This window comes from Podospora pseudoanserina, chromosome 1, assembly GCF_035222485.1.
Source record: "Podospora pseudoanserina strain CBS 124.78 chromosome 1, whole genome shotgun sequence".
Classification (NCBI taxonomy): domain Eukaryota; kingdom Fungi; phylum Ascomycota; class Sordariomycetes; order Sordariales; family Podosporaceae; genus Podospora; species Podospora pseudoanserina.
The window spans coordinates 7,638,300-7,662,721 of NC_085920.1; the positions used below are offsets into that span (position 1 = coordinate 7,638,300).

Genomic DNA, 24,422 nt, shown 5'->3' on the forward strand with positions numbered 1-24,422 from the left:
TGGGACCCAGCCGTTTCCTCGTGTTCATGTTCCATGTCCAGCTGCGAAGGGTGTTGTGGTATGTTGGTTGGTAATCAGAGCCATTGTTGTACAAGCGGAGCGAGAAAGAAAAATGGTGCAACTATCAAAAGTTGTTTGGTGTCGACGAGGACATACCGTCCTCGACCTTCCGCCAATGATTGGACGGGCGAACCGAGGATGAATGCCTGAAGTGGAGAGGGCCAATTCCTGGTTGTGATATTTGTCAGAAAGAGGGTGACAGGCTTTGAATTCGCATGGCTTTGTTCTGTTCGATGGACCTTGCGGTCAGTTAGGTGGACATTTTTGGTTCGGAAGGAGGAGGAGGCTTCAGTGAGACCTCAGGTTATTTGGTGGGTGAAGCAGTTCTGGCGATATTTATTACCGAGTGCAACACTTGGCATTATTCTCGAGAGAGAACATTTACACAGACAGCCCCTTGATTATGTTATTAGTATCCCCGTCCTTACTTACCCTTCCTATTATCCAATAAAAAGCTCTAAAGAAAAATATTAAGTATTCGAATAATTTTAAAAAGCCATTATATTATCTTTAAAGCCTTTAAATTACCTTTAAGTGCCTTTGCACTATCTTTAAAGGCCTTTTAACCATCTTTTCAATATCTTTTAACTATCTTTCAATTTTTAACTATCTTTTAGAGCCTAATAAGTACCTTTTAATCTTCAATGATTATAATTTGTAATATAGCTAAACTCTGTGTTAAGTGGGGGGGTGTTGGTAAGATAAATAGGGGGCTCTGTGTAGGTTCTCTTATTCTAGATTGGAAGTTTAACAGAGTGTTTGATATTCAGGACTGTCTATCGTTTGCTTTAAGATTCCACACACACAAACGACAGCTCGCTCCAGTCCGCCAGACTGCTCTCCCCATCACTCAGGAACTGATCATAGACTTCATCGTCAAGATGAGACCACTCCGACTCCGCGTCCAAGGCCGCAAGATCCTTAACGTGAACCCCTTGTCGCCGACGGCCTTTCCCTCTTCTCCCTTTCTTCATCGTGTCCACAACCTGAATAGTATATAGGCAGGCCTCATCCCCAAAGCCGCCATAATCCACCTGAAGGTCCTCGGGACCGATCAGTCCCTGGCGGACAAGCTCTGCGATTTCCCAATCCTCAACGGTAGCATCAGCTGCGATGGGCATCGGACCACGTGGCCAGGCTTTTCGGTTGGCAGCGTGTATCCTTGCCACGTCGTTGTCGTCGTCGAAGGCAAGAGTGATGCCTTCATCGATGATTCTATTGGGTCCGATGATGGCTTTTGGCTGTCGCTTTTGTGATGGTTTTTTCACCTCATCCTGGTGATGTCTCGGCTTTGACGTGACCTCTGATCCAGCGGGCAATGCTGGTGCGTCTGGCTCTTCTGTCGCCGTCTTTGTCTGCGTTGTTGTGGCATCGGCCTCCACTGGGGTGCTCTGATCAGGTTTGTCCCCCTCGTTGCTGTCCTCGTTTTCGATTGCCGCCGCCGCCGCCGCCATCATAGCCCTTCTGCAAGCTCTAGGCAAGTTCTTACTCCTCTTGGCTGCGTTTTCTGCGCGGACCGACTCCCAATACTCCTTGCGATGGCTCCGTGAACCAGGATGGTGGAATTGGCGGACGTAACACGGTCGTACATCCCAATTCAATCGCACCATGCACCAGTCACACTCGTACCGGTCCCATGGGTAGGTGTCCCGTCCGCGCCGTCCCATTGTAGTTGATGTGTTGTTTGTTGCTGAAGTCTGGAGAAGGTTTGATGGTGGTGAGCAGACGCTGCTGGGTTGAGGTAGGTATTTGTAGTGGTAGGTTCAACGGCTGTGCACTGTTGACTTATACAACTTTAGCACCAACGACAATATAAGCGAGGATCCTGCCGGCCGGTGTGTGACTCAGGCCGGCGGCCCCCACCAAGTTGCAAGCGCAGAGTTGAGCTCAACTAAACGCAAGGTACTCGGTATTTTCCTTTCTTTGCTTCTAAAAGAACAAGAAAAAAAAAGGAACCCGCGATACTTGTTTCAAGATGTTTCCATGGCCGGCATTGGGCTGCCATCTGGGAAAGAAAGTCATACTGTCATTGGCACTCGCGTCCACTCGTTTGATGTTGATAGAACCAACTTCAATTTGAAAACCGCCGCCAAGATAACTCCATGAATGATGAACCGTACAGGTAGCAAGCCGTATTTTCCATTGCTGGCCAAAGTACGCATGGAACAATGCATCGGTCCCCGTCATACACACAGCTGATTCAACCGCAGGACCACCTTCTCGATGTATCTTACTCCCACTCTGATCCCATCCTCATCCTGGAACTCCCGCTCATCTCCAAAGTCTTGATTGTCCGGGTCAAGACAGGTCAGACATGTCTCTACAATCTCGGCATACCTCGTTCCCATGTATTGAGGCAGCTCGTTCCGCGCTAGATGTAGAAGGAACTCCCTGCCTCGGGTGTGTAGAAAATGGTTGACCTGTTTGATGTCCGGGTGTGGCGACACAGGCAGGATCTCGGTGGGCAGTGCTTGGCCGGTCTGGGGATGGTATCGTATGAACGATTTCCAGAAGCCAATCTCCAGGAGACAAACACCGAGACTGTAAATATCGTGTTGCATGATGTAATCTTCATTCGGCGAAGCTCCTTGGCGGGAAGAATGCCGGTAGAGATTTCGCTCTAGAGTGTCATCCCCAAGCCGCTGGGTCGAGCCATCCTCCCGTCGAAAGTTCTCGAAGCCCACAAGAAAGAGTGACTGCGAAGGCAAGCCCGATTTGGTGCTGGTGAAAACCAGTATGGATTCCGGGCGGATGTTTTTGTGAACGAAGCCGAACGTGTGGACGTAGCTGACGGACCTGGCGAGTTGTTTTGCGTAGTCGAATCGTAGAGACAGCGTTTGAGGAGGAGCTGTATGGGATAGCACATACCGAAGGCTGTTGGGAATCCCGGTAGTGTGGACTGGCTGTCTGAAGACCATCGTCAACATTGGTGGAGCTGTAGTACGATCGTGACGGCCTTTTGTCGGTGTTGATAATGGGACGGCCACTCCTTTGCATGCGAGAAGGCCGAATGTATGAGGGTCGTTGTGCTGAAGCTTCCTGGCCAGGTCTCTTGCGTCCTTCTTGATGAGTTGATACTTGGCTGCCGGCTCGCATGTGATTTGGTTGAGAATGTAAACCCCAACCTGACCATTTCCGTACAACCGTTGCGCGATTGAGATCTGCGAGAATGCTACTTGTTGAATGAACATCTTGGACAGCTCTGCTGCGTCGAAGGTTAATCCCGCTTCTGATGAACTACCGTATGTGCTGTCTTGCATGCGACTCGCTCTTATGGCGACTGTGGACGGAATGGCTGTTGCTGTATTGGAGTGTGGTTTGTCGTCGATCGCGTCAAGATTGGTAGGCGTTTGGAGAGCGAGGTCGACCTGTGAGTCGGCGATTCTCATGAGAAGAAACCATGATTGGTCCGTTGTTTGTTGCCAGGTCTCCAGCTCCTCGATGGCCTTGTCCAGACTCTTCTTTACCAAGATGTATTTGCCCCTACGTGCATTAACCTCAAGGCTGTGGTTGATCTCGAGAAACACAGGCAGGGGCCTTACAAGTCGATTGATTATACCTGTGACTATTTCCAGCTTACTCAAAAGAATCCGAAGTGTCTGGCCCCAAATCTCGCGATGGTCATCTTCAATCAGATGCTGGATGCGCTTCAGAAAGTCGAGCTTGTGGGTAAATAGCATCCAGTTGTTGTCGAGACGGATCACACGCTCTGATATTTGAGCATCTGCTTGGCGTAGGTTCGCACACAGGGCCCTGAGTTGTCTTCCATATTTCAGACACAAGTCAATTGTCGGTGGTAGGGCAAGAGCCAGTCCAACAAGCTCGGCCATATTGGCAGAGTTCTTCTGGCCCACACGACACGAGGAAGAACTGGCAAAACTCTGGATAGACTGTGCCAAAGAACTTGTAAGAACACGGTTTGAGCGATCGAGGGGTGGTTGCAGCGAGGCGGCCAAATGCGAACCAATAATAAGGCAGACGAGGCAGACTTGCGGGTTGTTTCCTCACAACTTCATGTGACTTCGTGCAGGCCGCGGGCTGAGGACGCTGTGATTGAGCGCCACGATTTGTCGGCTGCATATCTGGTGTGGCAGAATATGTAGAAGGAGCAACAAGCCAAAACACGGCCTCGGCCACTCATTGGACAGAATGAAACCAGGAGCTGAGCCACCGCCCACTTCCACCCAGCTTTCCCCGCAACCCAAAACTGCCCCTTCCTCTGATGGTTGTGAACTCTTGAGACTGCAGCTGACTCATTTATCCTTGATACCTTCCATACGCTCCGTCCCAACACATTCAACGCTCATTATCAATTGCCTAACCAAGCATTCCACGCCTACTGGTCATGTTCAAGTTGACAATCAATGGCGAACCATACTTCGATGTCGCTGGAAGCAGTCCATGACACCAGACTTCCAGCAACTGTCGAGGCGAATGTCACCATTCACCGCGTAACAACAGTACGACAAGGCAACCCATCATGGTGGCAAGAACGATGGGTGCGGCATGATAACAACATTCTTGGACACGGAGGATGCGGTCTGGTATGGTTAGAAAAGAAAGAAAAGATCCTCGAAGCGGAGGAAGACAAATGGAGAGCGGTGAAAGCCATCCGAGTAGCTGACAGCAAGAGCACCAACGAAGGCGTCCGCTACGTCCGTGAGTTGGAAGCGTTGAAAAGATTCTCTCAACCGAAGGTATGTACCTAGATGATGATGTTGTGCGTGTGCCCCTACTTAGTCATCGTTTTACATGCTGACTTTTCCCCAAGTATGCCGATTTCTTTGTTGAGTTCTTTGGATGGTACGAAATCCCAAATTACCTCGGCATCGCCATGGAGTATTGCGAGCATGGTGACTTGAGGAAGTATCTTCAAACAGTCAAAACCATGCCCGAAGACGAGGTGAAGGTGGTTGCTTCCCAAGTATTGGGTGCTCTGGAAATGATGCACGAGGCAGGGTATACTCATAGAGATGTGAAGCCCGCGGTGAGTACATTATGCAAAAGCTGAATTCAAGAAGGCTTGAGCTCTAATGATGTTCTCCACAGAATATTCTCATCAAATCCAAGCCGCCGCAGAGATGGTGGGTCAAGGTGTGCGACTTGGGCCTGAGCAAACGTGCTGAGGACATAGCTGGCGCTTCTACGACTGTGAGGGGCACGCCCGGCTTTCTGGCACCGGAAGTGTTGGACTGCGATCCCAGCACAGGGCAGAGAGACTCTTTTCCCATCGACATGTGGTGTTTTGGCGAGACGGTTTACCAAATGTTGACCGGAGAGCCAGTTTTCAAAACCCTGGCAGCTCTTTTTCATTACCGGGCTGGCAGCATCGAATTCCCGGATCAGGCTTTCCAACGAGTCAACGCCAGTCCAGAAGCCCGTCACTTCGTACGATCATTGATGCTTGCGCATCCTCCTCTTCGTCGCACGGCCACCGCGCATCCGATATATGGAGCCCAAGGTCATCCTTGGATGGCAATCAAAACCGTAGAAAATCTGGTGATCAAGTCGCGGTCGGCAGTCTCGTACGAAACAGCCACCGCGTGGCCTCCCCCACTTCCTCAAGACGGGGATCAAATTACGGGAGTCTCTGGGAAATGGACGCAAACAGTGGAGATCGCAAAACACTCCATGGCACATGTCATAGGCTCTTTCGGAGATCAGTCCGAATCTCAACTTCCTTCGATTTACCCTGCCCTCCCAGGACTTGGCCAGCTATATCACCCTTATCTACAATATGCATACAGCAACTCCACACTCAATCCATTCTACTACTTTCTGTCACCTAGCAATTACTATGCTGCTCAATATCTCAACGCAATGATCAATACGATGTCAAGTGGCGGCTACAAGTTACCTGCAGTATCTTTGCGCAGATCAGTTCTGCCAAAGCGAGTCAAGGCTCTCTTTCCAAGAAACGTGGCCCGCTCAAAACCAGCAGAAGTAGTCAAAAGGGAATTCAAGGAAGCGATCACCAAAGCGGCCAGCAAGGTGACAGACAACAGGCTTCAACCAAAGGATACAAATCTCGACGCCCAAGAATCGATAAAGCAACATAACGAGGCGGCAGATCAGCATTCTGACTCGAATGGGAACTCCCAACCGCTCGTAGGCCAGTCAACATATCAGCAGCCTGGGCTCAGTGCCGAGACTCGATTTTCCGTCAATAAAGAAAACAAGAACTTTGCGGAGGATTTCAAGCCGACTATTCCTGTCCCGTCTGAGATGGCCGAGCTCTTCAGTCGCGGGAAGCCACCAAAGTCTAATCCAGCAGGCACGACAGGGGCAGAGGATCACGACTCGTTGCGTGACGAAACGGAAGAAAGTTGGACTGTTGTTACGTCAAGGCGAAAGCATTCTGGTCCAGCAAAGAGGCGACCAGCACCCCCGTCTCCATCGACTCATGTTAGAGCCTTGCCGGCTCGCAAGAGCACACCGACTCCAAATTCTGAGGTACTAACAACTCAGGTCTTGCCAGTTATGGCACGTCGACCGGCCCCGCGACTACCACAAACAATCATTGGCAGACAATCTTGGGCCGAGGTAGTTGCTACAGAGGGCGGGGAGCCTGAGTGACAGAGTGATCTGAAAACCTGTCTTTCTAGCAAGAAGTCGCGATCTGGTAGGCACCCGGTTCGAGGGGCAAAAGACGATTGTTTTATGATATCGAATCGGATTGCCGGATCGACAACTATACACGATCCGCACCATGGTTGGTGCAGGGCTCAAAAGCTTAGCATCCGTGACGTGCCAAGGCCCCCCTGAAGAAACCGCCCTCGGCTCAACTTGCCGACAACACGCTACGAAACCTCTTTCCCCACACACTGCAACCACAGGTTCCGAGCTCGCGTGGCTCCGCCAACGCGCCTTGTAATAAAAGTATGGTGCGGCTGTGCTACTGTTGCGATGCTGCTGGGTTCTGAAGCCCCTGTTGCCGTTTCATGGAAACTTTTGGCAAGTCAATGCGAATTTCAGGGTCCTTTCCAAGGGGTGAGGACGATGCACGGCGCAACACCAAGATGGACAATAAGAGGGCACACGATGCCACTCGACTCTCGGTCGAGAGTCACAAAGTGCGAACCCTCAGTCTGTCTTCTCCGCAAACACAACAATGTGGCCTGCCGAAGCCGTGATAGGGGCTATCAGCACCCTGCTCTCTTTACAAGCCGACCATGTCGCCCCTGGATTTATTTCAAGTAACAGTACACCATCATGGCACACCTCTCTAGCCAAAAGAGCAGCACAGGACTTTTTCCTACGAGTGATGCCCCTTGGAGCATCCATAACGGAAGGGATTGGTTCGAGCAAAGGGACAGGGTATCGCGATCTACTTCGTGCGCAGTTGCGTACACGGGGATGGAACGTTAACATGGTGGGATCAAAACAAAACGGGCGTTTTGAAGACAATGACAATGAAGGGCACCCAGGCTTGACCATCAACCAAGTCCGCGGGGAGTTCAGTAAGACTGGCAAGGCGCTGATGCCAAATCTGGTGCTTCTCAACGCTGGGACGTAGGTCTTCGCAGCCTCCCAATCTCTTACGGAGAGAATAACCGTGTGTGCTAACATGTCGATTTAGGAACGACTGCATCCGCCAAATCGACACCAACAACGCGGGAGCCCGCCTAAAAGCTCTCATCGATGATGTCTTCACAACCGTTCCAGGGGTAACAGTGGTCGTTTCGACCCTGGCACCATCACGCAAAAACGACAGTTGTTCCGCAGATCTCAGTCAACAATATCGCGACTTGGTGACCAATACCTACAGAGGCAACCCACGTATTGGCATGGCCGACTTGCATGCGGCCATCAACATAAACGACCACCTCCATCCCGACGGGGTACATCCCAACGATGCAGGCTACGCCATCTTTACTTCCCTCTGGATGGAAGCAATCCGAAAACTCGAAGACCAGATCCAGCCTCCCGCAGCAGTGATCGACGATGGGCCTGCCAATGTCCAGCGGCCATCTCCGCCAAACGATAAGGAATGCATCCGAACCCCAGGGACAGTGGTAGATGGCACGTATCTGCATGAGCAAGTGGAAAGGGGCGTCTTGAGCTCGGCGAAAATCCCAAAGCGTGTGGATGGAAGAGAGGCAACTCCCTCACAGATCTTCTTTGCCAATGTTGTCGTCATGAATAACCTCTTCAAGAGGGGCGAGGAGTTGGATGATCGAATTGCGGTCTATCGTGGCGGCGATGGTGGCAACAGATATGTGTTATCTCAAAACAGGGCTGGTGGGAATTTCGAGACAAACACGATGGAGTTCAGTGTGGGATTCGACTGCGATGTATCAAAGGGGGCAAGGGTCATTTTCGCTGATTTTGTGAGTACCCATCTAGTCTTTGCGCTTTGGCTCGGGGGGTGGTGCTGACTGAATGACCATAACAGAACAATGATGGTTTGGATGACTTCTTCTGTGTCAATGCCAAGGCAGGCGTTTCGGTCTCCTTGAACCGCGGGGGAAGGCCTCCCAGATTCGAGAGCATCGGGCAGGTGGTGCCGGACCGGGAGGGTTTCACAGCTGATGATGTTCGAGTTGCCCGTAAGTGTTGACATCAAACCCAGCCAAGCTACTTGGTGCTGACGGCCATTCTCAGAGATCGACGGTGACGGAAGAGCCGATTACTGCCTCATCAAAGCTGACAGCAGCATTGACTGCATCCGCCAAAATGGACAAGGAGAATTCAACGGAGCCCTGCAGTTGACCTTTGATAAACTGTCCGGCATTGACAAGGGGCGTGTTGTGCTGGGAGACATCAATGGAGAGTAAGTCTCGGCATTCTGCCCTAATATGTCTGTCATCTTGACAAACTCCCTGCTGACATTTCACATTTTTGTAGTTTCCGCAGTGATTATCTGAGAATTGGAGAAAACGGCAACATCCTAGCATTCATCAACTCCGGCATGGGCAGCAACAATGCCCCAGAATGGCGAGACGCTGGTATCATAACCCAGGGTGGACTTGGCATCATGCCACCAGAGCTTATCAAATTTGGACGGGTCTTCGGTTCATCAAAACTGGATTACATTTACCTGGACGAGAATGGCGGCAACTTTGAGGTTCATGCCTGGCAAAACACTGGGAAAGGAGGTAAAGTGCGTGTCACAGAGGACTGTCCTCCATGACATGCCTCATACATGAAAACAGGGGGAAAGGGTGGTTGTGGGCGAGGCTTGAAGCTTGTAAATTACTTGTAACATATTGTGTATTTCTGAATAGCGCCTTTGATAGGGCCCAAGAGCAGAGAAACTGTTGGCTCGGGGAAGAAATTCTGCTTCATTCTCCAATACTGAAAACCTTGCTACTTGTGGCAAAAGAAAAAAAAAAAGAAAAAGTCTATCACTTCTGGCCGCGCCGCCGATCCCCTCGCGCACACGAGTCTTTTCCATATACCGTGCACCCATGCGTTCGGCCTCCGATGCTCCTTCGTTGCGAGATACCGGCGCCTAGTTATCACCCTCGGTGGTCTCAATCTTCTTCGCCTCCGGATCCTTAGACTTGATATGCTCTAGATTAGCCAAACGTCCAGTTCGCTCGGAATGTCCACGGCCGGAACGACCAACCTCCTGGGTCGAGCTATGGCTCCGTACTTTCTTCGCCGCCGGGATTTTGGTCAAATGTCTCTGCCGCAGTTCTCCCCCTTCCGGTGGAACGCCCGACAGGCTGCTCTACCCCGTTTCGGCCTCGGCGTTGGCTTTATACATAGTAGTCCTTGCTGGCAGAAGCCACGGTTGTCTGTCTTGGTGGTTGATGGTGTGTAGTCTGCAGAACCGCCTCTGTATATGCTCGTGTTATTTCTGGGTGAGATACCCAGCAGCGCCCGGCACCCTTGCCACATAGATAACTGAGATACTAAAGTCGGTAATATGCATCAAAGGATAGTCCATATACCTTTCAAGATAATTTTTAGGCCCTTACGGGATAGTTTGTGGGCCTCTAAAGAGAGTTTGTAGGCCTTCAAAAATAAGTAACAGGCCTTGAAAGATTGTTCAGAGGCCTGTTAACTTACTTTTAAAGGTACATTTTATAGTATAATATGGGTCAACTTACTTTAGTGTCTCAATTATTTTGTGGGCTGGGGTCCCCGGGTGAAGTTTCTGGGCTATGGAATACGCCTCTTTATCATGGATCGAGAGGTGCACAAGAGTGCTGGCGTTTGCACCTTGATGGCTTCTTTGCCTGAATTGAAAGCCGACGTCGGCTCTGAAGCCCCTGCAAACGAGTATTGGGGTTTCACAAAAGCAGGGTCATGCCAGCTTGCTTGATTATCAGATTGCTCAGTGTATTGGGAAAAGGGGCGTTCTCATCCGATTGCAGATCAACTCTGTTGCCCCCACAACTTGGTCAGCGAGTCGCGAGGTTGTGAAGGGACTTCATTTCTCATCTCAAACTAGAGTCTAGCTCTACTTGTACTGCTCAAAGACTGTTCAACTTAATAACCCTGATTATTTGGGTATCCATACGACTGTCCTTGGTTGGACTGATACTGCTGAGGATTGTACTGTGGGGGAGGTGGGTATTGGTTCTGTTGACCATGCCCATACTCCTGTGTGGGCGGAGGCGGAAATTGGTTTTGCTGGCCATGCTGATACTCTTGTGTGGGCGGAGGCGGGAACTGGTTCTGTTGGTATTGCTGTGTTGGCGGAGGGGCATATTGCTGACTGCCCGAGTAGTTGTGTCCCTGCTGGGGAGGTGGGGGAGGATACACCCCAGTGATGGGCTGGTTGCCGCCACCGAGCTGAATGTTGTTGGTCACTGCACCCACTTCTACCCCGTCATCGTTACTTATATCGTCCGGCACAGTAACCTTCACCTTGGGCAGGTACCGCTGCACCTTTTGCTCCACAATGCCCTGGACGAAGACCCAGCTTTGCTTCTCAAACTTGCGGTGGCCACCGTTGACGACACCAAGGATGCTCTGGCGGAGGGTCTCTTGCACCTTGCGGACGAGGCTACGAATCTTGATGAGCAGCTTGGCCTTGATGTCATCACCAAATCCACGGTCCCCACCCGATCTCGAGGCCGAGACAGTATTGTCGAGTTGCGAGTCAAACGGATTGCCGCCCAGAATCTTCTCGAGAGGGCGTTGGAACTGGTCTGGCAACAGCTCAAACAGCTGCTTCTCAATCTGGCCCAGAATCTTGCGGAATTCGAGGCGAACCTCCCTGTGGACCTTGGCCAAACCGTGACTGAGCTTCTCGCTGATGAGTTTGGAGAAGCCGCCCTTGCTCTCGCCACCATCACCCTCAGCCCTATCCCCAATGCCCCTGGACGCGCCCTCGCCATGTGACTTCTTGCTTCCAAACAAGCTCCCAAACCCCTTGACCAAATCCTTCACCTGATCCTCAAACTCCCCCTTCACACCATCACCAAGATCCCTCGTGGTAGTGTTCCCCCGCAACCACTTCTTGATATGATCCAACGCAATCTTGGTAAACTGCTCCGCAATAGACGTATGTTGATCTCTCAGTTTGGCTCCAACCAACTCCTTGATCTCAGGGGTAATCATCCTCGCCTTCTCCTCCGGGTTCCCAGCCACATCCTTGACAGTATTGCTCAAAACCCCCAAGAGCCCATCCAACTGGAACCCCTGACCACCACCAGGCCCATCATTCCGCTTATCCAGGTGATCCTGAACCACGTCAAACGCCGCAGAAAAGAACTTCTTCATCCCATCCCCCTCTCCCCCACCTCTCGACCTCGTCTCCCCCTCACCACCAAAGCCCCTTGCTTGCCCACCACCACCACCACCACCAGAAGTCAAGTTAAAAATCTCCGCCAAATCATCACCCACCCCTCCCGGGCCCGCAACCGCGCCAAAGCTCTTGGTCAACTTGGCAATCTCATTCGCAAAAGACAGGCTCTGTCCACCGTACGAATCAGGAACGTCCTCGTTCAGCCCTCTAGCACCAGAGCTAGAGCTGTTGTTGTTGTCTTTGTCGAACAAGGTCCGGAACGCCTCAATGACCTGCTGCTCGAGGCTATCGATGGTCTTGGTCTGGAAGGTCTCGAGCTCCTCGGTGATGCGGGGCTGGATCTGGGGGGCGAGCGAGTCGACATAATCGTCAACCTTCTTCATCAGGATGTCGGGAAGGGCGGCCATTTTGACGGATGATAGGGGTGATGCAAGGCGCTAAAGATAGGGCAATAAGGGAATAAGCACCGGGTTGGGTTCGATGGTGGGAAAAACAAACTTGAATCGCGTTGCGTCTCTCTCTGCTGGGGGAAGCTGGGCTGATCGGAGCGGGGTGGAGGGGCTGTTGGGTGCGGCCGATAAGCTGATAAAGCTCCCAGTTGACGTCAGCTTTTGGGGTATTTGTTTGCCACTGTCTCTTTTTGCCCCACAAAAAATCAGCTTATTAAGTGGGGCAGCGATGAGCTACTACGGTACCTGTAAACCTATTAAATAGCAATTTGTAATTTTCGTTTCTCTACTTTCTAATATACTAGTAACTGGTGTCCTTAGTAACTAATCAATAAACCTGACTTTTACTTTTACTACCAACTGATTTAATTTTTATAAAAACTCTACCTTATTAATTCTAATTGTATATTTATATGCGTAACCTTCTATGCAACTTTTTATCGCGACTTTTATTAGTTTCTAACGTAAATAATCCCATTCAATTATTGTTAAAAATGGGTCTCTGTAAAAGGAACTGGTGGATACGGCGAAGACACACCTACCCGGCACCCCTGAGGATCTACGTAGTACAAAGTTAGCTTCGAAGCCCTGACGCATGAACTCGACAGAGGGTCCAACGGCATGACGATAGAGGCGGCAACTGCATTCCGCGCCGCACTGCTGGGTGTCAAAGTCATGCACGATGGAGGCTGGCTGCACCGCGACCTGAAGCCGACCAACATCGGCCTCATCGGCAAGCCGCTCCGTTCCGTTCTGCTGGACGTCGGCACTTCCAGGCACATCCAGGCGGGTGGGTCGTCACGGCCCGAGCCGGGCACGGTCGGCACGGTCGGCTATCTCGCTCCCGAGCTCGAGCTGGAAAACTACGACCACTCCATCATCGACATCTGGTCCATGGGCATCATCTTGTTCGAGCTGACGTACAACTACCACCCGTGGAAGTACGCCATCAACCCGTGGCGCGATGGCGAGACCAACGAGGCGTTGCGCCCGTCCTTCCAAAGGAGCTATCAAAATGCCGCCGACGAATGGCCCATGGGGGCACACGCCACCGGAGATTAAAGAGAAGCGCAATGCCGAGGTAAAGGCGCATGAAGAGCTCGAGGGGATCACCTCTGACGATAGCAGCGACAACAACAACAACGACGACAAAGACAAAGGTGGCAGTATTGATGCCAGAGTTGTTCCGGAGAACCCAGTGGCATCAGACCGGCCCCGGAGGCCGCGGAGGCCACGCCAAAACATATTGGCTCCCGACACCACCGCTGTCCGCCGAAAGCCTTCTGGCCGCCCCACACAGGAGGAAGCGGCGGAGGATATCCGAGGAAGACGAGGAAAAAGAGTGCCCGGCTAAGAAGCACGTCAGCTTTGCCCAAGAGGTCTCCGCCGCTGCAGAAGATGCTGTGTCCAAGAGAGCACAGCAGAAGGGCTGGAAGCGGCGACGGATTCTCGACGTGGGCGATGAAGAGGAGAGGGAGAAGGAGCGGCCGAGTAAGGTGAGAGCCACCACCGCTCGCCCCAGCAGCATATGGCTGCAGAGACTGCGAGCACGGCCAAGACGACCAGCTGGTTGACGATGCCACGATTGTTGCAACACGGCGGCTAGGCTAGCCAGGCGCTAAAGATCGCTACAGCGGGACTTTACTGTTCGTTGTACGGCTGGGTGCATTCTGCTGTGGATTGCACTCCTATGGCATAGGTTTCAGTAAGTGCACCTCGTTTTGGCGGACTTCCCCATGGTGGATTTCCCGGGCTGAGCAACCCAACATCTGAGGCCACCTCCTTGGCTACCGAGATCCCGGCTTTGGGCCACAAATGTTGTGTAAGTCAGCCGAAGTGCACGAGGGTTGATTCGCCCACAGTCAGTGTCAAAATGATGTTTTGGGCCCAAGTTGTTCGTCCAAAGGAGATGCGGGATAGGTGGGTTAGGGTTAAGTGCGTTTATGAAGCCCCTGCATCCGGGCATGTAGGCATGTGATAGTGGTGTGTTGTATGCTTGGTAATATTCTATATCAATTGTTCACTGGTCGTGTCAGTTCTGCACCGAAAGATTTCGCCAAGTTCCTTTCTGCTACCCAAAAGTGATTGTCAGGGGCGCATGGATCGACCAAACTTGGCTTTTCATATAAAATCATTGCATAGGTACTTTTCTCTTGGGTAGCATCAAGCCAATCTCGATGTCCGTCGTCAGCTCAGAGAATGGTTCTTGACAGTAATTTCGGCCACGGGCGGTTCTTGAAGTAAGGACTTGTGATTTTTTTCTTCAAATACCCGTCTTTGAGGGGTATGATGACGCAGAACAAATACGCATGTCCAGACAATCCATGCAATCTATATGCTCAGTCCAGAGACCTCAGTGCTTCGCTTCCAAAAACCCTCTTGGTGCGATCCAACGGCCGCCTCTGGCTTTCCAAGTCATGTATGTACAACTCCCGCCGAAATATTCTCCCCCATGCCTTTTGGACTGGCTTAGACACCGCTCGCAAGTCTCTCGACAATGGCGTCAAAGTCCTGGTTGGCAGCCCCCGAGAAGTCGTGTTGCCAGTATCCATGGACGTCATGGATTGGGATGGTCGAGGTGGGGCTGTTGGGGGAAGAAGGACGGTTGGGGGAGTAGGCAAAAGCCATGCGGTTTCCTCCCCTGGGGCTCAGGAAGCGGGAGGCGCCGGTGTCGGTCGTCCACGAAGTGCATCCCTTGCAGAGAGCGGTGTACTGCCAGTGGGTTCCGTTGGACTTGGTGCCGGTCCTGAAAAGGGTGTACTGGGCGTTGTTGTAGGCCTGGGGGGTGATATGGCCACTGAAAAGGTTGTCAGCGCATGATCATCCACTTCACAAGTTTCCACCACTTACCCAGCCCAGCGAGAGGAGAGCACCGGCTGGTTCTGGCTGTTTCTCCAGGCAACAGTCAACGGGTTCCTGGGCATAGAGCCAGCCCAGGCAATACCGGCCCAACCGACATCGTTAGGAATGACGGCCTGGATAACGGCATCGTAGGAGGTGTAGGTCTGGACGTTGGCCGGAATGGCTACGCGGTACGTGATGCCCTGGTTTACCCTGTACAGCACGTAGTTGGAAGAAAACACGAGGCCGGTGTCGGGGTCGCGGTAGATGGCATTAGCCTGCGCCGTCACTTCAACCAGGTCAGCACTCTGACCCCCATGATTTAAACAACCTCCACCACTCACCAGTTCTGCTGAGCAGGGCCGCGATGAGCCCAAACCACAAAGTCCAGAGCATATCGAACCACGAGGTTGGCGAAGGGTCTGTCGAAGAAGAAGAGAACCTTGGCGGCTAGGTGATGTGCGCGACAAGACGTGGAGGCGGCAGAGGGCTCTTTTTTAGTCTGGGTGGGACGGAAGAAGCCAAGTTGACCAAGACGGCAAGAGTACGGGGAAAGGATGCACTTTTGCCATGATTAAGTACAGCGGGAGGGCTGCTGTCGGCATCTCGACTGGATCGCGGGCGTGGGCAACCAAGCATCCCAGAAATACCAGGGCGGAGGAGGTTCGGAGGCAAAATTGCTGGCAAATTCTGAAAGCCAAGACTCTGAATGTACGCCTGTTGGACGGGTTTAATCGCGTGACGCCATGTTCTGGGGTACTGTTAATCTATTTCGAGTCGGAGAAGGTTGCTCCTCGAAGAGAGGAACGTCGTCGTGGTTTCTGCTGGGCCGTTCCAGGCGGTTGCGGGTTGTAAGTGACGCTCCACGGGGGAAGGGCGGGGCGGCGCATGGGAGAGCAGCGGTCTTCCTTCCAAGATGAGCGTCGACTTTAGCCGCCCATATTGAGGGCGGTGGGAATCTGGGCAAACAACAAATGCCAGAGGCCAGCCTCCGAGGGATAAATGGCGTCGGTATATTAAAAGATCGTGCACTATAGCCCAGGGAGCCGCAACCCCGAACTTGGAACGGGATTTTCTCTCTACAAGAGCTTTATCAAAAAGGGGGGGGTTGCTTCCAATTCGTTTCATTACCACGCTGCTATTTCCAGGTTCACACGTTGTCTTCTCCAGACACGTGGTGACGACGCAAGGGCGATGCGTGCGAATCATCTCGATTGTCAGCATCAACAACAATCGCCTCGAATCCGACTGGCTCGCCCTCGTGGCGACGACCCCCATCCAACCACCGTCACAGTGGCATCGGCCCCGAGTCTTGAACAAGAGGTCCCGGAGGCTGGATCCAAAAGGATACTACAAAGCGTCTCATCTTCTTACATTGCCTTGCTTCGTTGTTCCCTTCTGCTTTTATCCATGCCTGCGACGTCAGCCACCACCCGGGCTCCCGCCATGGCGCAAGACAGACGATATCCTTCGAGAAGGCTTCTTCTGGAACCCATATCCCGGGTTCACACCTCTTGGCGGGATAATATCGACAAGCCGCTGCCATGTGGTGGCGACGTAGGTCCTTTGTGCTGCCCCATGGAGTAACGTGATGACCGCTGTGTTCTGGCCAACCGACTACGACTTTCCCTTTTCTCCTGGCGAGACTTCAAACCTTGACGCCTGCTACCTGGATGGATACATGGTCGGTATATCTGCTTCCGAGAACTGGACATCCAAGTCACGCCTTGATGGATACATGCTACGTTGTTTGAGACTCCCTATCCGCGTCCTTTGCTAGTAGCTTGCTTACCCAAGCCTGTGGTACTTGGCTCATTGGAGACCAAAGGGCACTTGTTCAGTGGGGGACAAACGCACGTGTATTTGCGGACACAACGGATGATAAGAGAGCTGAGATTGGCAAGTCTGGTGAGGTTGAGGTGCTACAGATCAGTAAATAACTCCTCCTGCTTGCTGGTTGAGGGATTTTGGTAGAAAGTAAACCCATTTTGTCAAGGCGCCCAAGTTGCGAGTTGATGCGTCCTCTAGACAAGGCCTATGACCACTCTTTTTCCACCCGGTAATGCTCTCCCACTAGACCCTGTTCAACCCTTTCCCAGTCAGTCGAACATAATGTCTGGTGTGACAGATTGTGAGATATGTGGTAAGACTTGCCCTCTATCGTCCGCGGAAACACTTCTCAGCTTGGAGAGCTGAGACTATCAGGAAGTTCCTCTCTTTCCTTAAACTTCAGCTTCATCAATTTTGTTTTCCAGAGCAATCTCTTGTTGTTGGGCGAAGTATTCGTGAATTGGCGTGAAGTGAAGCCATGCACCCAAGCCAGCATGACATCTCCGTGACATTACCTACACCTCGTGCAAGCCCCGCAAGTGGCGAGTGACTTTATGGTTAGCACTGGCAGTAAACATGACGCTAATCACCCTGTTGGGTTGTCCATCGTGAAGTTTGACTACTACAGAACTGCTGATAGTGGCATTCAACGTTTCAACCATCCACTGTTCTGCGAGCTTCTCCCAGGACGTACGGAGCGGAAGCCTGAACACAAATCGAGCTACAGGAGGGATCTCGTCAGGGAACAATGTGCTCCATGCTGCCTGCATGGATCTGGCAATAGTAGAAATCGGTGGTCAGCTTGGCGCGCCCTGGCTCCAGCACTATCAGTGTTACACACATACCATTCTTCCTTGCTTTTGGGCCCAGCCCAGCTTGGAACGAGCCTGATCCTCTCAGCCACCGGTGTTGCATAATCCTCAGGCATCAGATGTCGCTTCTCCAAGGCCGTCTCAGCCTAAGTCGATCTCCAACCAGCAGCATACAGGTCGGCGCAGGCTTTTATTACCGGCCTCTTATGGAACCTTTCAGCGGCATACTCGTCGTTTTCCAACTCGGGTACCTTTGAAGCCATTATGGCAACCATGGTGGAGCATCGTTTGCGAAAATTGGCACGGATCTTCTCCTTGCCGATGACCTGAGCTTCAGGTTGGGCCATGGACGGCTTTGTATCATTCTCCATGGTGACGATCTTGTTGACACAAAAGAAGTAGACGGTCGGAAGAAAATTTATCAGAAGCTATGGCAGCGAGATGTGTGGGGCGAGGTCACTGTCCTGGAAAATGAAGCGCAAAAGTGGCGAAAAGGGTTATGAACAGTGAATAAATTTAGCAGCAGAACTAAATCCTACCACTGTGTGAAATACTAGTAGGAAGGCCATAACCAGGAGCAACCAAAGTGTGGGCCTAATGAAAAGGTGGCTTCAGGAGGCCTGGGAGCGACCACAAGATGGGACTGAAGAAAGACGCGAAGGGTGGTACGGCAACCGATACAACATATTTCTCTCTTCATTTCACATACAATATGGAACTCTCTTCATAACAAGAGAGAACCTTTACGGAGCCCCCTATTTATCTTGTCAACACCCCGTTAATATAGAATTTAACTATATTACGAAGCATAATTATTGTGGGTTGAAAAGTACATGATAAGCCCTAGAGGATAACTCAAAGACGTTAAAAATAGTTAATAGGGCTTAAAAGATAGTCAAGGGCTGTAAAAGATAGTTTAAAGACCTTTAAAATATAATTTAAACGCTTATGATTTTTTTTCTGAAGCCTTCTACTATATGATAAGAAAGGCAAGTAAACAGGTAAGCAGTGGGGCAGTAATAAGACAATATAAATATGTTCAGACAAGGGAATCAAAGCTCTCCGGGCCCCAGCACACAGTGGCCTTGAGATCTATAAAGCTGCTGAATTTCCCAACCATTTGGGTCAAGAATTGGTTGCAGACTTGTACACCTTTCTACCTTGACACACTGGAAAAGTCTCTTGAAAAGCATCGACTACCCTCAAGTTCAATATTTGAAGTTTCTCTAGACAATAACGACATTATTTTCTCGCTTTGTACGTCAAAAAGTCTCACCAAATGTGCCAAAAGCGAATAAGGCCAGTAATCGCATTGTCTTCAAGCCCCGAATCATCCCGCCGCTCCCCTGGCCGGCTGGTAAGCACCGGTTTAATGACCACCGCACTCCCAACGGACCGCCAGCCGCTCCCCGCCACCAGCCAAACTCGAACAGTGGGACAATGCCGATGTTGAAAGGCTTTCGCACTCGATATCATCACCACCAGTGCGGCAGCGCAGAATCCCTAACTCCGGCTGGTCACCCAACACCTGCGTCGGTGCGACAGCCGATAGCTTGAGCGAGTTTTCTCCCTCCCGATCTTCCCTCTACGGCGCGGCAGAATCAACTGGCCGTGAGGAGCTAATGACATTACACGACGACGTGACGAGTCGTAGTGTAGAAATCCCCCTTCGCACAAGACACTTCACAGCTTCGGAGCGGGCGAACAGAAGCTCAACAGCGAGAGTACATCAAGCGATCACGAATCCCGCTAAGAAGACGAGACTTTCAGGTTCGGTTTGAGGGAGTGGCGTACCAGCATATCACGTCAGGCTTTTCCAAGCAAGAGTCATTTAACAGAATACGGCTACCAGAGAGGAGACTTGCTAGATTTTAAGTTTGGGCAAGCTCAGCAGCGGGCATTCCGAGGACGGCGGCAGTGATGGTGAAGGCGGGCAGGACCGAGGTAGAAGATCCCGTAAAACAAGGCATGGTTGCTGATGAATATGGCATGTGAAGAGACTTTGTGAATGAGTAACAAAAGTGCAGAAAGGAGAAAGACAGAATGGACTACAGTTCTGTGTCGATGCCAACAGCCCGCACATGTGTTTTGTCCGATGCGTCATGACAGAGCTGGCGTAAACTCAAGTTCAAAAGGTAGCTCGGGTAGCGTGGCAATGGACTGGAAATACGACGTCAGTCGCGGAAATAGGCCCTTGCACCAACACACCGATCAAAATAATCGCTGCTCTGGTCCAGGGTGCTCGCCCGAGCTAACAGCACCTCGAGGTAGCTTCCGGTCGGGTTGCTAAAAAAGCTGGCTGCCACACGGCTTCGGACCTCCTGTCTCCCACAAGGGCCCCAAATGGGCCCCGGTCATTCACACTTCCAAGAGGGAGGGTCGGGTACCTAGTCGGTTTCCCGACTGACTAAGCTGGCTGTGGACGGTTACAAAGAACGACTCGTCGACAAAGACACACCCCCTCTTTTTACTTTTTTTTTACATGTCGACAATCTTATTGTCAGCCATGGCATATTCCTGCAAATCCTATCATGGTATTGTCCCCCAAATCCTCCCTCACCCAACGGAGAAAGTTTTTAACCATCATATTGGACCCCTTTCCAGGCAATATTTCCCATCATTATCATCATCATCATCATCATTATTATCATCATCATCATCACCATCATCATCGCCAACTCTTCACTACCAACAACACAAACACATATCCACAAAACCAGTCGATCTTATTTTCCTACTCAGCCCACAAAACCACAACCAGTCAGGACAAAGATGCCTTCCAACAACAACAACAACCACAACAACAACCCCTACTCCTCCTCCTCCTACAACCCAAACAACTCCTACTCCACCCCCCAAAGGACCCGGCGCAATGCCGTCGTAGGAGTTGACTTCCTCCCTTTCCCCTCCTCCACCCGCCGGAATGCATTTTCCGGACCATCCACCTCCACCAATAAAGCTACTGAATACAAGAGTAGCAGTGGCGCTTACTACCCATCTTCTTACACTTCTTACACTTACACTTCTTATTCTTCTTCTTCTTCTTCTTCTTCCAAGAAGTATTAAACGACCTCGGTAGTTAGCTTACTCCTGCTTTGAACAGCAGGGGAGGTCTCAAAGGGGTAATACCAGGTCTGGGTTTTGTGGAGAGGTAACTAAACAGAGAGAGAGTGAGAGAGAGGGAGAGAGGGGGAGAGAGGGAGAGAGAGACAAGGAAGGTAATTAGAAAAGACACAGAGGCAAAGTGGGTTTGACCGTGGTGGTCATACTTTGGCGAGCCTCAGTAGCAGAGTACTCCTGACCTTTTCTTTTCAGGGGGGAGGCTTCGTGTTTGTTGGCGATGGTGATCGATAATCACACTCTGTAACCCTAAAAATATGAAACCATTTCCTTTCTTTTCTTGTTGAAGTTACCTAGTTCAATGATGCACGTTTGACAATGCTATGGTTCCAGAGCCAAAGACTGATTCACGAAATTCAAAAGCACAAGAAGTAGGAGAGGTGAGAATATTTTGAATTTATTCATCATCTGCAGTCTCTTTTTTGAGATCTGCTTCCGTTTCCAAAAACTATGAATCCAAGCCCTTTGTTGAGCTGAAAAATAAGAAGTAATGTATATACCACAAAAGAAAAAAAAAAATATCCAAGATCCACACCTTTTTTTGATGATCCCACCTGTTCAAAAATGATACAAACAACATGTAAATGGGTATAATGTTGGGCGCAGGGAAGGCAAATCGCTGGAAGTTGCCAAACCAAGAAAAAAAACTCCAAAACACCCCGCTTAAATCCCAAAGACCCAAAACAATGATGTGGTATCATGTCCCAAGAAATAACCTCACAACGCCGGAGAATGCAATGCAAGAAAGCCAGCCATAAACAAGCCAATGATGAGCCACCACTCCTTCTTCACAGTCCAACCAACCCCCCCCCCTTCTTCTCTCAGACAGCTCTAGTTCCAAACAGGAAGCTGCTGTGGCTGAGGGCCGCCTCTGCTCATCAAAAGCATCTCCAACCCCTCCATTCTCCCCCTCAGCGCATTGTTCTCCGTCTCCAGTCCGAGGTTTCTCCGCTCCAGTTGCATGATGTACTCGGTGGCTTTGGCCAAGATGGTGGCCTTGTTGAGCTTGGCCGCTGGGGAGAGACCGCCGAGGATCTCGTCCGCCATCATGTCGTCGGCGCCATTCTCCTCGTAGGCGCCGGGGTTCTCCATTCTCTGCGCCACGATGCGGAGTGCTGGGACGGCGTCGCGGAGCTGCGAAATCTTGTCGTTAAGGTTGGTGCGGTACCGCTTCTCGATCATGTTGTGGGCCGTCTTCTTGGGTCCGGCGGCGGAGTTGTCCTTGGAGGACCGGCGAGGGGCGGCTGCTGGTGGGGGGGAGGACCGCTTGGACGCGGGGAGGGGCTCGTCGTCCTCGGACGGGATTGAGGTCTTGCGCTTAAGGTTGCGGGATGGGTACCTCTTGGAGGCATCGTCCATGGAGGCAGCCATCTGCCGTTGTTGGGAGGGGAGAGGGGCAACCATGATGGGCGCCGTTTGGAAGAGGGGCGCTTGGCTGTCGATGCCTTCGGTGCCAATGACGGTGGCCATGGGGTTGACCGCGGGGCTTAGTGACGGGTTGCGGAGGTAGTTGTTGTTGCTGGTGGCGTTGCTAGTCAAGATGGACCCGTCAAAGGGGTTGGTCTTGAACAGAGCTTCGGGCTCTGGGGAGTGCTCGATCCTGTCCCAGTCAACCCACTGGTCGGCAGTGGGGTAGCTGAAGGAGCTTGAGGAGAGAACAGGAGAGATGGGGGAGATGGGGGAGGCTGCCGAGTCCGAGTTGAAGTCGGTGCCAAAGTCCTCAAAGTTGTCAAAGATGGGTGAGAAGTCAGAGTATGATTGCTGTCGATGATGTTAGCTCTCCTGACCGAGACATGTATGTTATAGTTACACATGGGTATTTATGCAGAGAGTCCAGGTGCGTATTGAACAGGGGTAGGTAGGCAGCTACACCATACCCCGCACCGTTCACTGCTGGGAAAGAAGATGGTGAAAGACACAAGGAAAAAAGGTCACTAACAAGCTGGGCAGCATCAAAGGAGGTGGTGGCATATGGGTCGAATGATGTCGACGAGTTGATAGTTAGTCCAGACATTGTTGGTGGTGTGGTGGTGGTCTGTCTGCTGTTGAGATAATGCTAGCACAGACGAAAGTGGCAAGTGTCAGTTGGGGTTGTGTGTTCGGGTGGTGTTGTCAATGACGTTGATGTTGATGATGGTGCTGGTGCTGGTGCTGGTGATGGTGATGGTCCGATTTCCAGCCTCAGGGACGGGACCTCGAGCTCTATTAAAGACTGAAAATGCCCTCGCTTCGTCCCAGCAGCTCGCCGCGCGCTCGGCACTCTTCGGGCGCGCATTGCTGGGCGGCCATGGGCGGCCATGGGCGACACTGGGGAACATGGCCGTCCACGGTAGTGGATGGTGGCACAAATCGGACCCTTGGGGCCAAACTGACCATTTCCAGGTTGACGGTCGTACGAGAGCAAAGTGGGCAGATTCCCCAAGTGGTCCAGACTCTGAGCCAGCTCAGTGGCAGCTGCCAAAGGAGAAACCCGCAGCCGCAATACGTGCAATGTCTCGGCACCACCACTGCCAGCTGCCGTATGATTGGTGCGGAGCTCACCGGTGGGTGGCCTTGGCGCTCTTCTCGGCAACACCCCTTCAAGACCCATGCTCCCGGAGCTTGAACAAAGCCACAATTCGATGAATGCCCTTTTCACGTCCAGACTCTACCATCCAGGAATCCAGAATTCCATGGCAGCTCTAGAGGCGTGGTGGCATTTGACAGTTGATCCCGATACTTCACGACTCCCCACCCTTTTTTTACCCGCTGAAGGCTCTTCCCAGCTGCTCCATCAACGGGAATTGCCTGTAGCGTCGACCGGCGCCTTGCCTGGCCGCGGTCATTCCAAGGCGCCCGTTGGGAAAAGGCATCCGGTGCAGCGCGAGAAGGTTCCCCGTCCAATCTCCTCCCCGGGGCCACGCCTTGCTGTGAGGCATGACGGCTCGTTGTCGACTGTCATGGTGAGATGTTGATATGAGGCATCGACGATTCACAAGCCCGAAGTCCTTGGCTGGCGCAACAAGCGCACGGGATCGCCTGGTGACGCTGGCCGCGGGGGAACATTTTACTAGGTAGGGGGGCTATGGGTGGAAGAGCTGCGGGAGAACTACCAGCTTGAGGCGCCGTCCGGCAGTGAACGCGATACGCTATAGAGAATGTGGATTCTGGGTCGACTCTGGTTCGTGTTGAAGAAAATGGGTCGACTTTGCAAACTGACCCACTCACGTGGCCCGCAAAACATGTGACCGGACATTGCCGTGGAGAAATTGCTAGTCAACATGTTCCCATGCACCCAATTTTGGTGCGATGGCGACCCCAATACTATCTCGAGAAATTATCGTGCATAGCACGACTTTGCAAACTCCTCCGCGCAAGCTCCTTATAAGGGACCGACGGCTTGGCTCCAAGAACCGCACGACAATAAGAGATGACTCTTCCCTTTTGCACCAGGCAATGCCACGCCGAGGCAATATCCTGCAAAGGATCGAGATCTGAGTTGATTTCTAAATTCTCTGCATTCTAGGGTATCGGTGTCCCTTTCGGAGGTCGATCGATGCCAAGAAAACCGGTGCCCTCTTCCGGAGACGGGACTGGCAGTTGAGAGCCGGAGGGTATCGGCGGCCA

General features: G+C 51.7%; 7 protein-coding genes across 7 annotated transcripts; 2 read left to right on the forward strand and 5 right to left on the reverse strand.

Moving 5' to 3' along the window:
- Nucleotides 1-848: 848 nt before the first annotated feature.
- QC764_121330 (uncharacterized protein) lies at nucleotides 849-1,727 on the reverse strand (the record flags this gene model as incomplete). Its single annotated transcript, XM_062943390.1, has 1 exon — nucleotides 849-1,727. One exon carries the CDS (start codon nucleotides 1,725-1,727, stop codon nucleotides 849-851), a length of 879 nt encoding a protein of 292 aa, XP_062806483.1.
- Nucleotides 1,728-2,243: 516 nt separating this feature from the next.
- Nucleotides 2,244-3,890, reverse strand: QC764_121340 (uncharacterized protein; the record flags this gene model as incomplete). The annotated part of the gene is made up of 1 exon (XM_062943391.1): nucleotides 2,244-3,890. One exon carries the CDS (start codon nucleotides 3,888-3,890, stop codon nucleotides 2,244-2,246), a length of 1,647 nt encoding a protein of 548 aa, XP_062806484.1.
- Nucleotides 3,891-4,182: 292 nt separating this feature from the next.
- QC764_121350 (uncharacterized protein) lies at nucleotides 4,183-6,636 on the forward strand (the record flags this gene model as incomplete). Its single annotated transcript, XM_062943392.1, has 3 exons — nucleotides 4,183-4,757; nucleotides 4,832-5,047; nucleotides 5,110-6,636. Exons 1-3 carry the CDS (start codon nucleotides 4,425-4,427, stop codon nucleotides 6,634-6,636), a joined length of 2,076 nt encoding a protein of 691 aa, XP_062806485.1. The 5' UTR covers nucleotides 4,183-4,424.
- Nucleotides 6,637-7,171: 535 nt separating this feature from the next.
- Nucleotides 7,172-9,398, forward strand: QC764_121360 (uncharacterized protein; the record flags this gene model as incomplete). The annotated part of the gene is given in 6 exon segments (XM_062943393.1): nucleotides 7,172-7,572; nucleotides 7,640-8,390; nucleotides 8,456-8,609; nucleotides 8,665-8,833; nucleotides 8,908-9,196; nucleotides 9,216-9,398. The coding sequence occupies 5 exon segments, from the start codon at nucleotides 7,172-7,174 to the stop codon at nucleotides 9,191-9,193; spliced, it is 1,761 nt and encodes a 586-aa protein (XP_062806486.1). The 3' UTR covers nucleotides 9,194-9,196; nucleotides 9,216-9,398.
- A 1,102-nt stretch (nucleotides 9,399-10,500) lies between these two features.
- QC764_121370 (uncharacterized protein) lies at nucleotides 10,501-12,171 on the reverse strand (the record flags this gene model as incomplete). The annotated part of the gene is made up of 1 exon (XM_062943394.1): nucleotides 10,501-12,171. The coding sequence occupies one exon, from the start codon at nucleotides 12,169-12,171 to the stop codon at nucleotides 10,501-10,503; it is 1,671 nt and encodes a 556-aa protein (XP_062806487.1).
- A 2,278-nt stretch (nucleotides 12,172-14,449) lies between these two features.
- QC764_121380 (uncharacterized protein) lies at nucleotides 14,450-16,100 on the reverse strand. The gene is made up of 3 exons (XM_062943395.1): nucleotides 15,399-16,100; nucleotides 15,064-15,343; nucleotides 14,450-15,010 (listed from the first exon to the last, which is right to left on the reverse strand). The coding sequence occupies exons 1-3, from the start codon at nucleotides 15,448-15,450 to the stop codon at nucleotides 14,683-14,685; spliced, it is 660 nt and encodes a 219-aa protein (XP_062806488.1). The 5' UTR covers nucleotides 15,451-16,100; the 3' UTR covers nucleotides 14,450-14,682.
- Nucleotides 16,101-21,188: 5,088 nt separating this feature from the next.
- QC764_121400 (uncharacterized protein) lies at nucleotides 21,189-23,946 on the reverse strand. Its single transcript, XM_062943396.1, has 2 exons — nucleotides 22,756-23,946; nucleotides 21,189-22,577 (listed from the first exon to the last, which is right to left on the reverse strand). The coding sequence occupies exons 1-2, from the start codon at nucleotides 22,828-22,830 to the stop codon at nucleotides 21,648-21,650; spliced, it is 1,005 nt and encodes a 334-aa protein (XP_062806489.1). The 5' UTR covers nucleotides 22,831-23,946; the 3' UTR covers nucleotides 21,189-21,647.
- Nucleotides 23,947-24,422: the final 476 nt, after the last annotated feature.

Excerpts from the sequence above, each read along its gene's own strand:
- QC764_121380 (XM_062943395.1), bottom strand. The coding sequence starts at position 15,450 with ATGCTCTGGACTTTGTGGTTTGGGCTCATCGCGGCCCTGCTCAGCAGA. Across the intron at positions 15,344-15,398 it reads GGCCCTGCTCAGCAGAACTG|TGACGGCGCAGGCTAATGCC; the intron begins GTGAGTGGTGGA and ends ACCTGGTTGAAG. Across the intron at positions 15,011-15,063 it reads CTCTCCTCTCGCTGGGCTGG|TGGCCATATCACCCCCCAGG; the intron begins GTAAGTGGTGGA and ends CAACCTTTTCAG.
- QC764_121400 (XM_062943396.1), bottom strand. The coding sequence starts at position 22,830 with ATGTCTGGACTAACTATCAACTCGTCGACATCATTCGACCCATATGCC. Across the intron at positions 22,578-22,755 it reads CCTTTGATGCTGCCCAGCTT|CAATCATACTCTGACTTCTC; the intron begins GTTAGTGACCTT and ends CATCATCGACAG.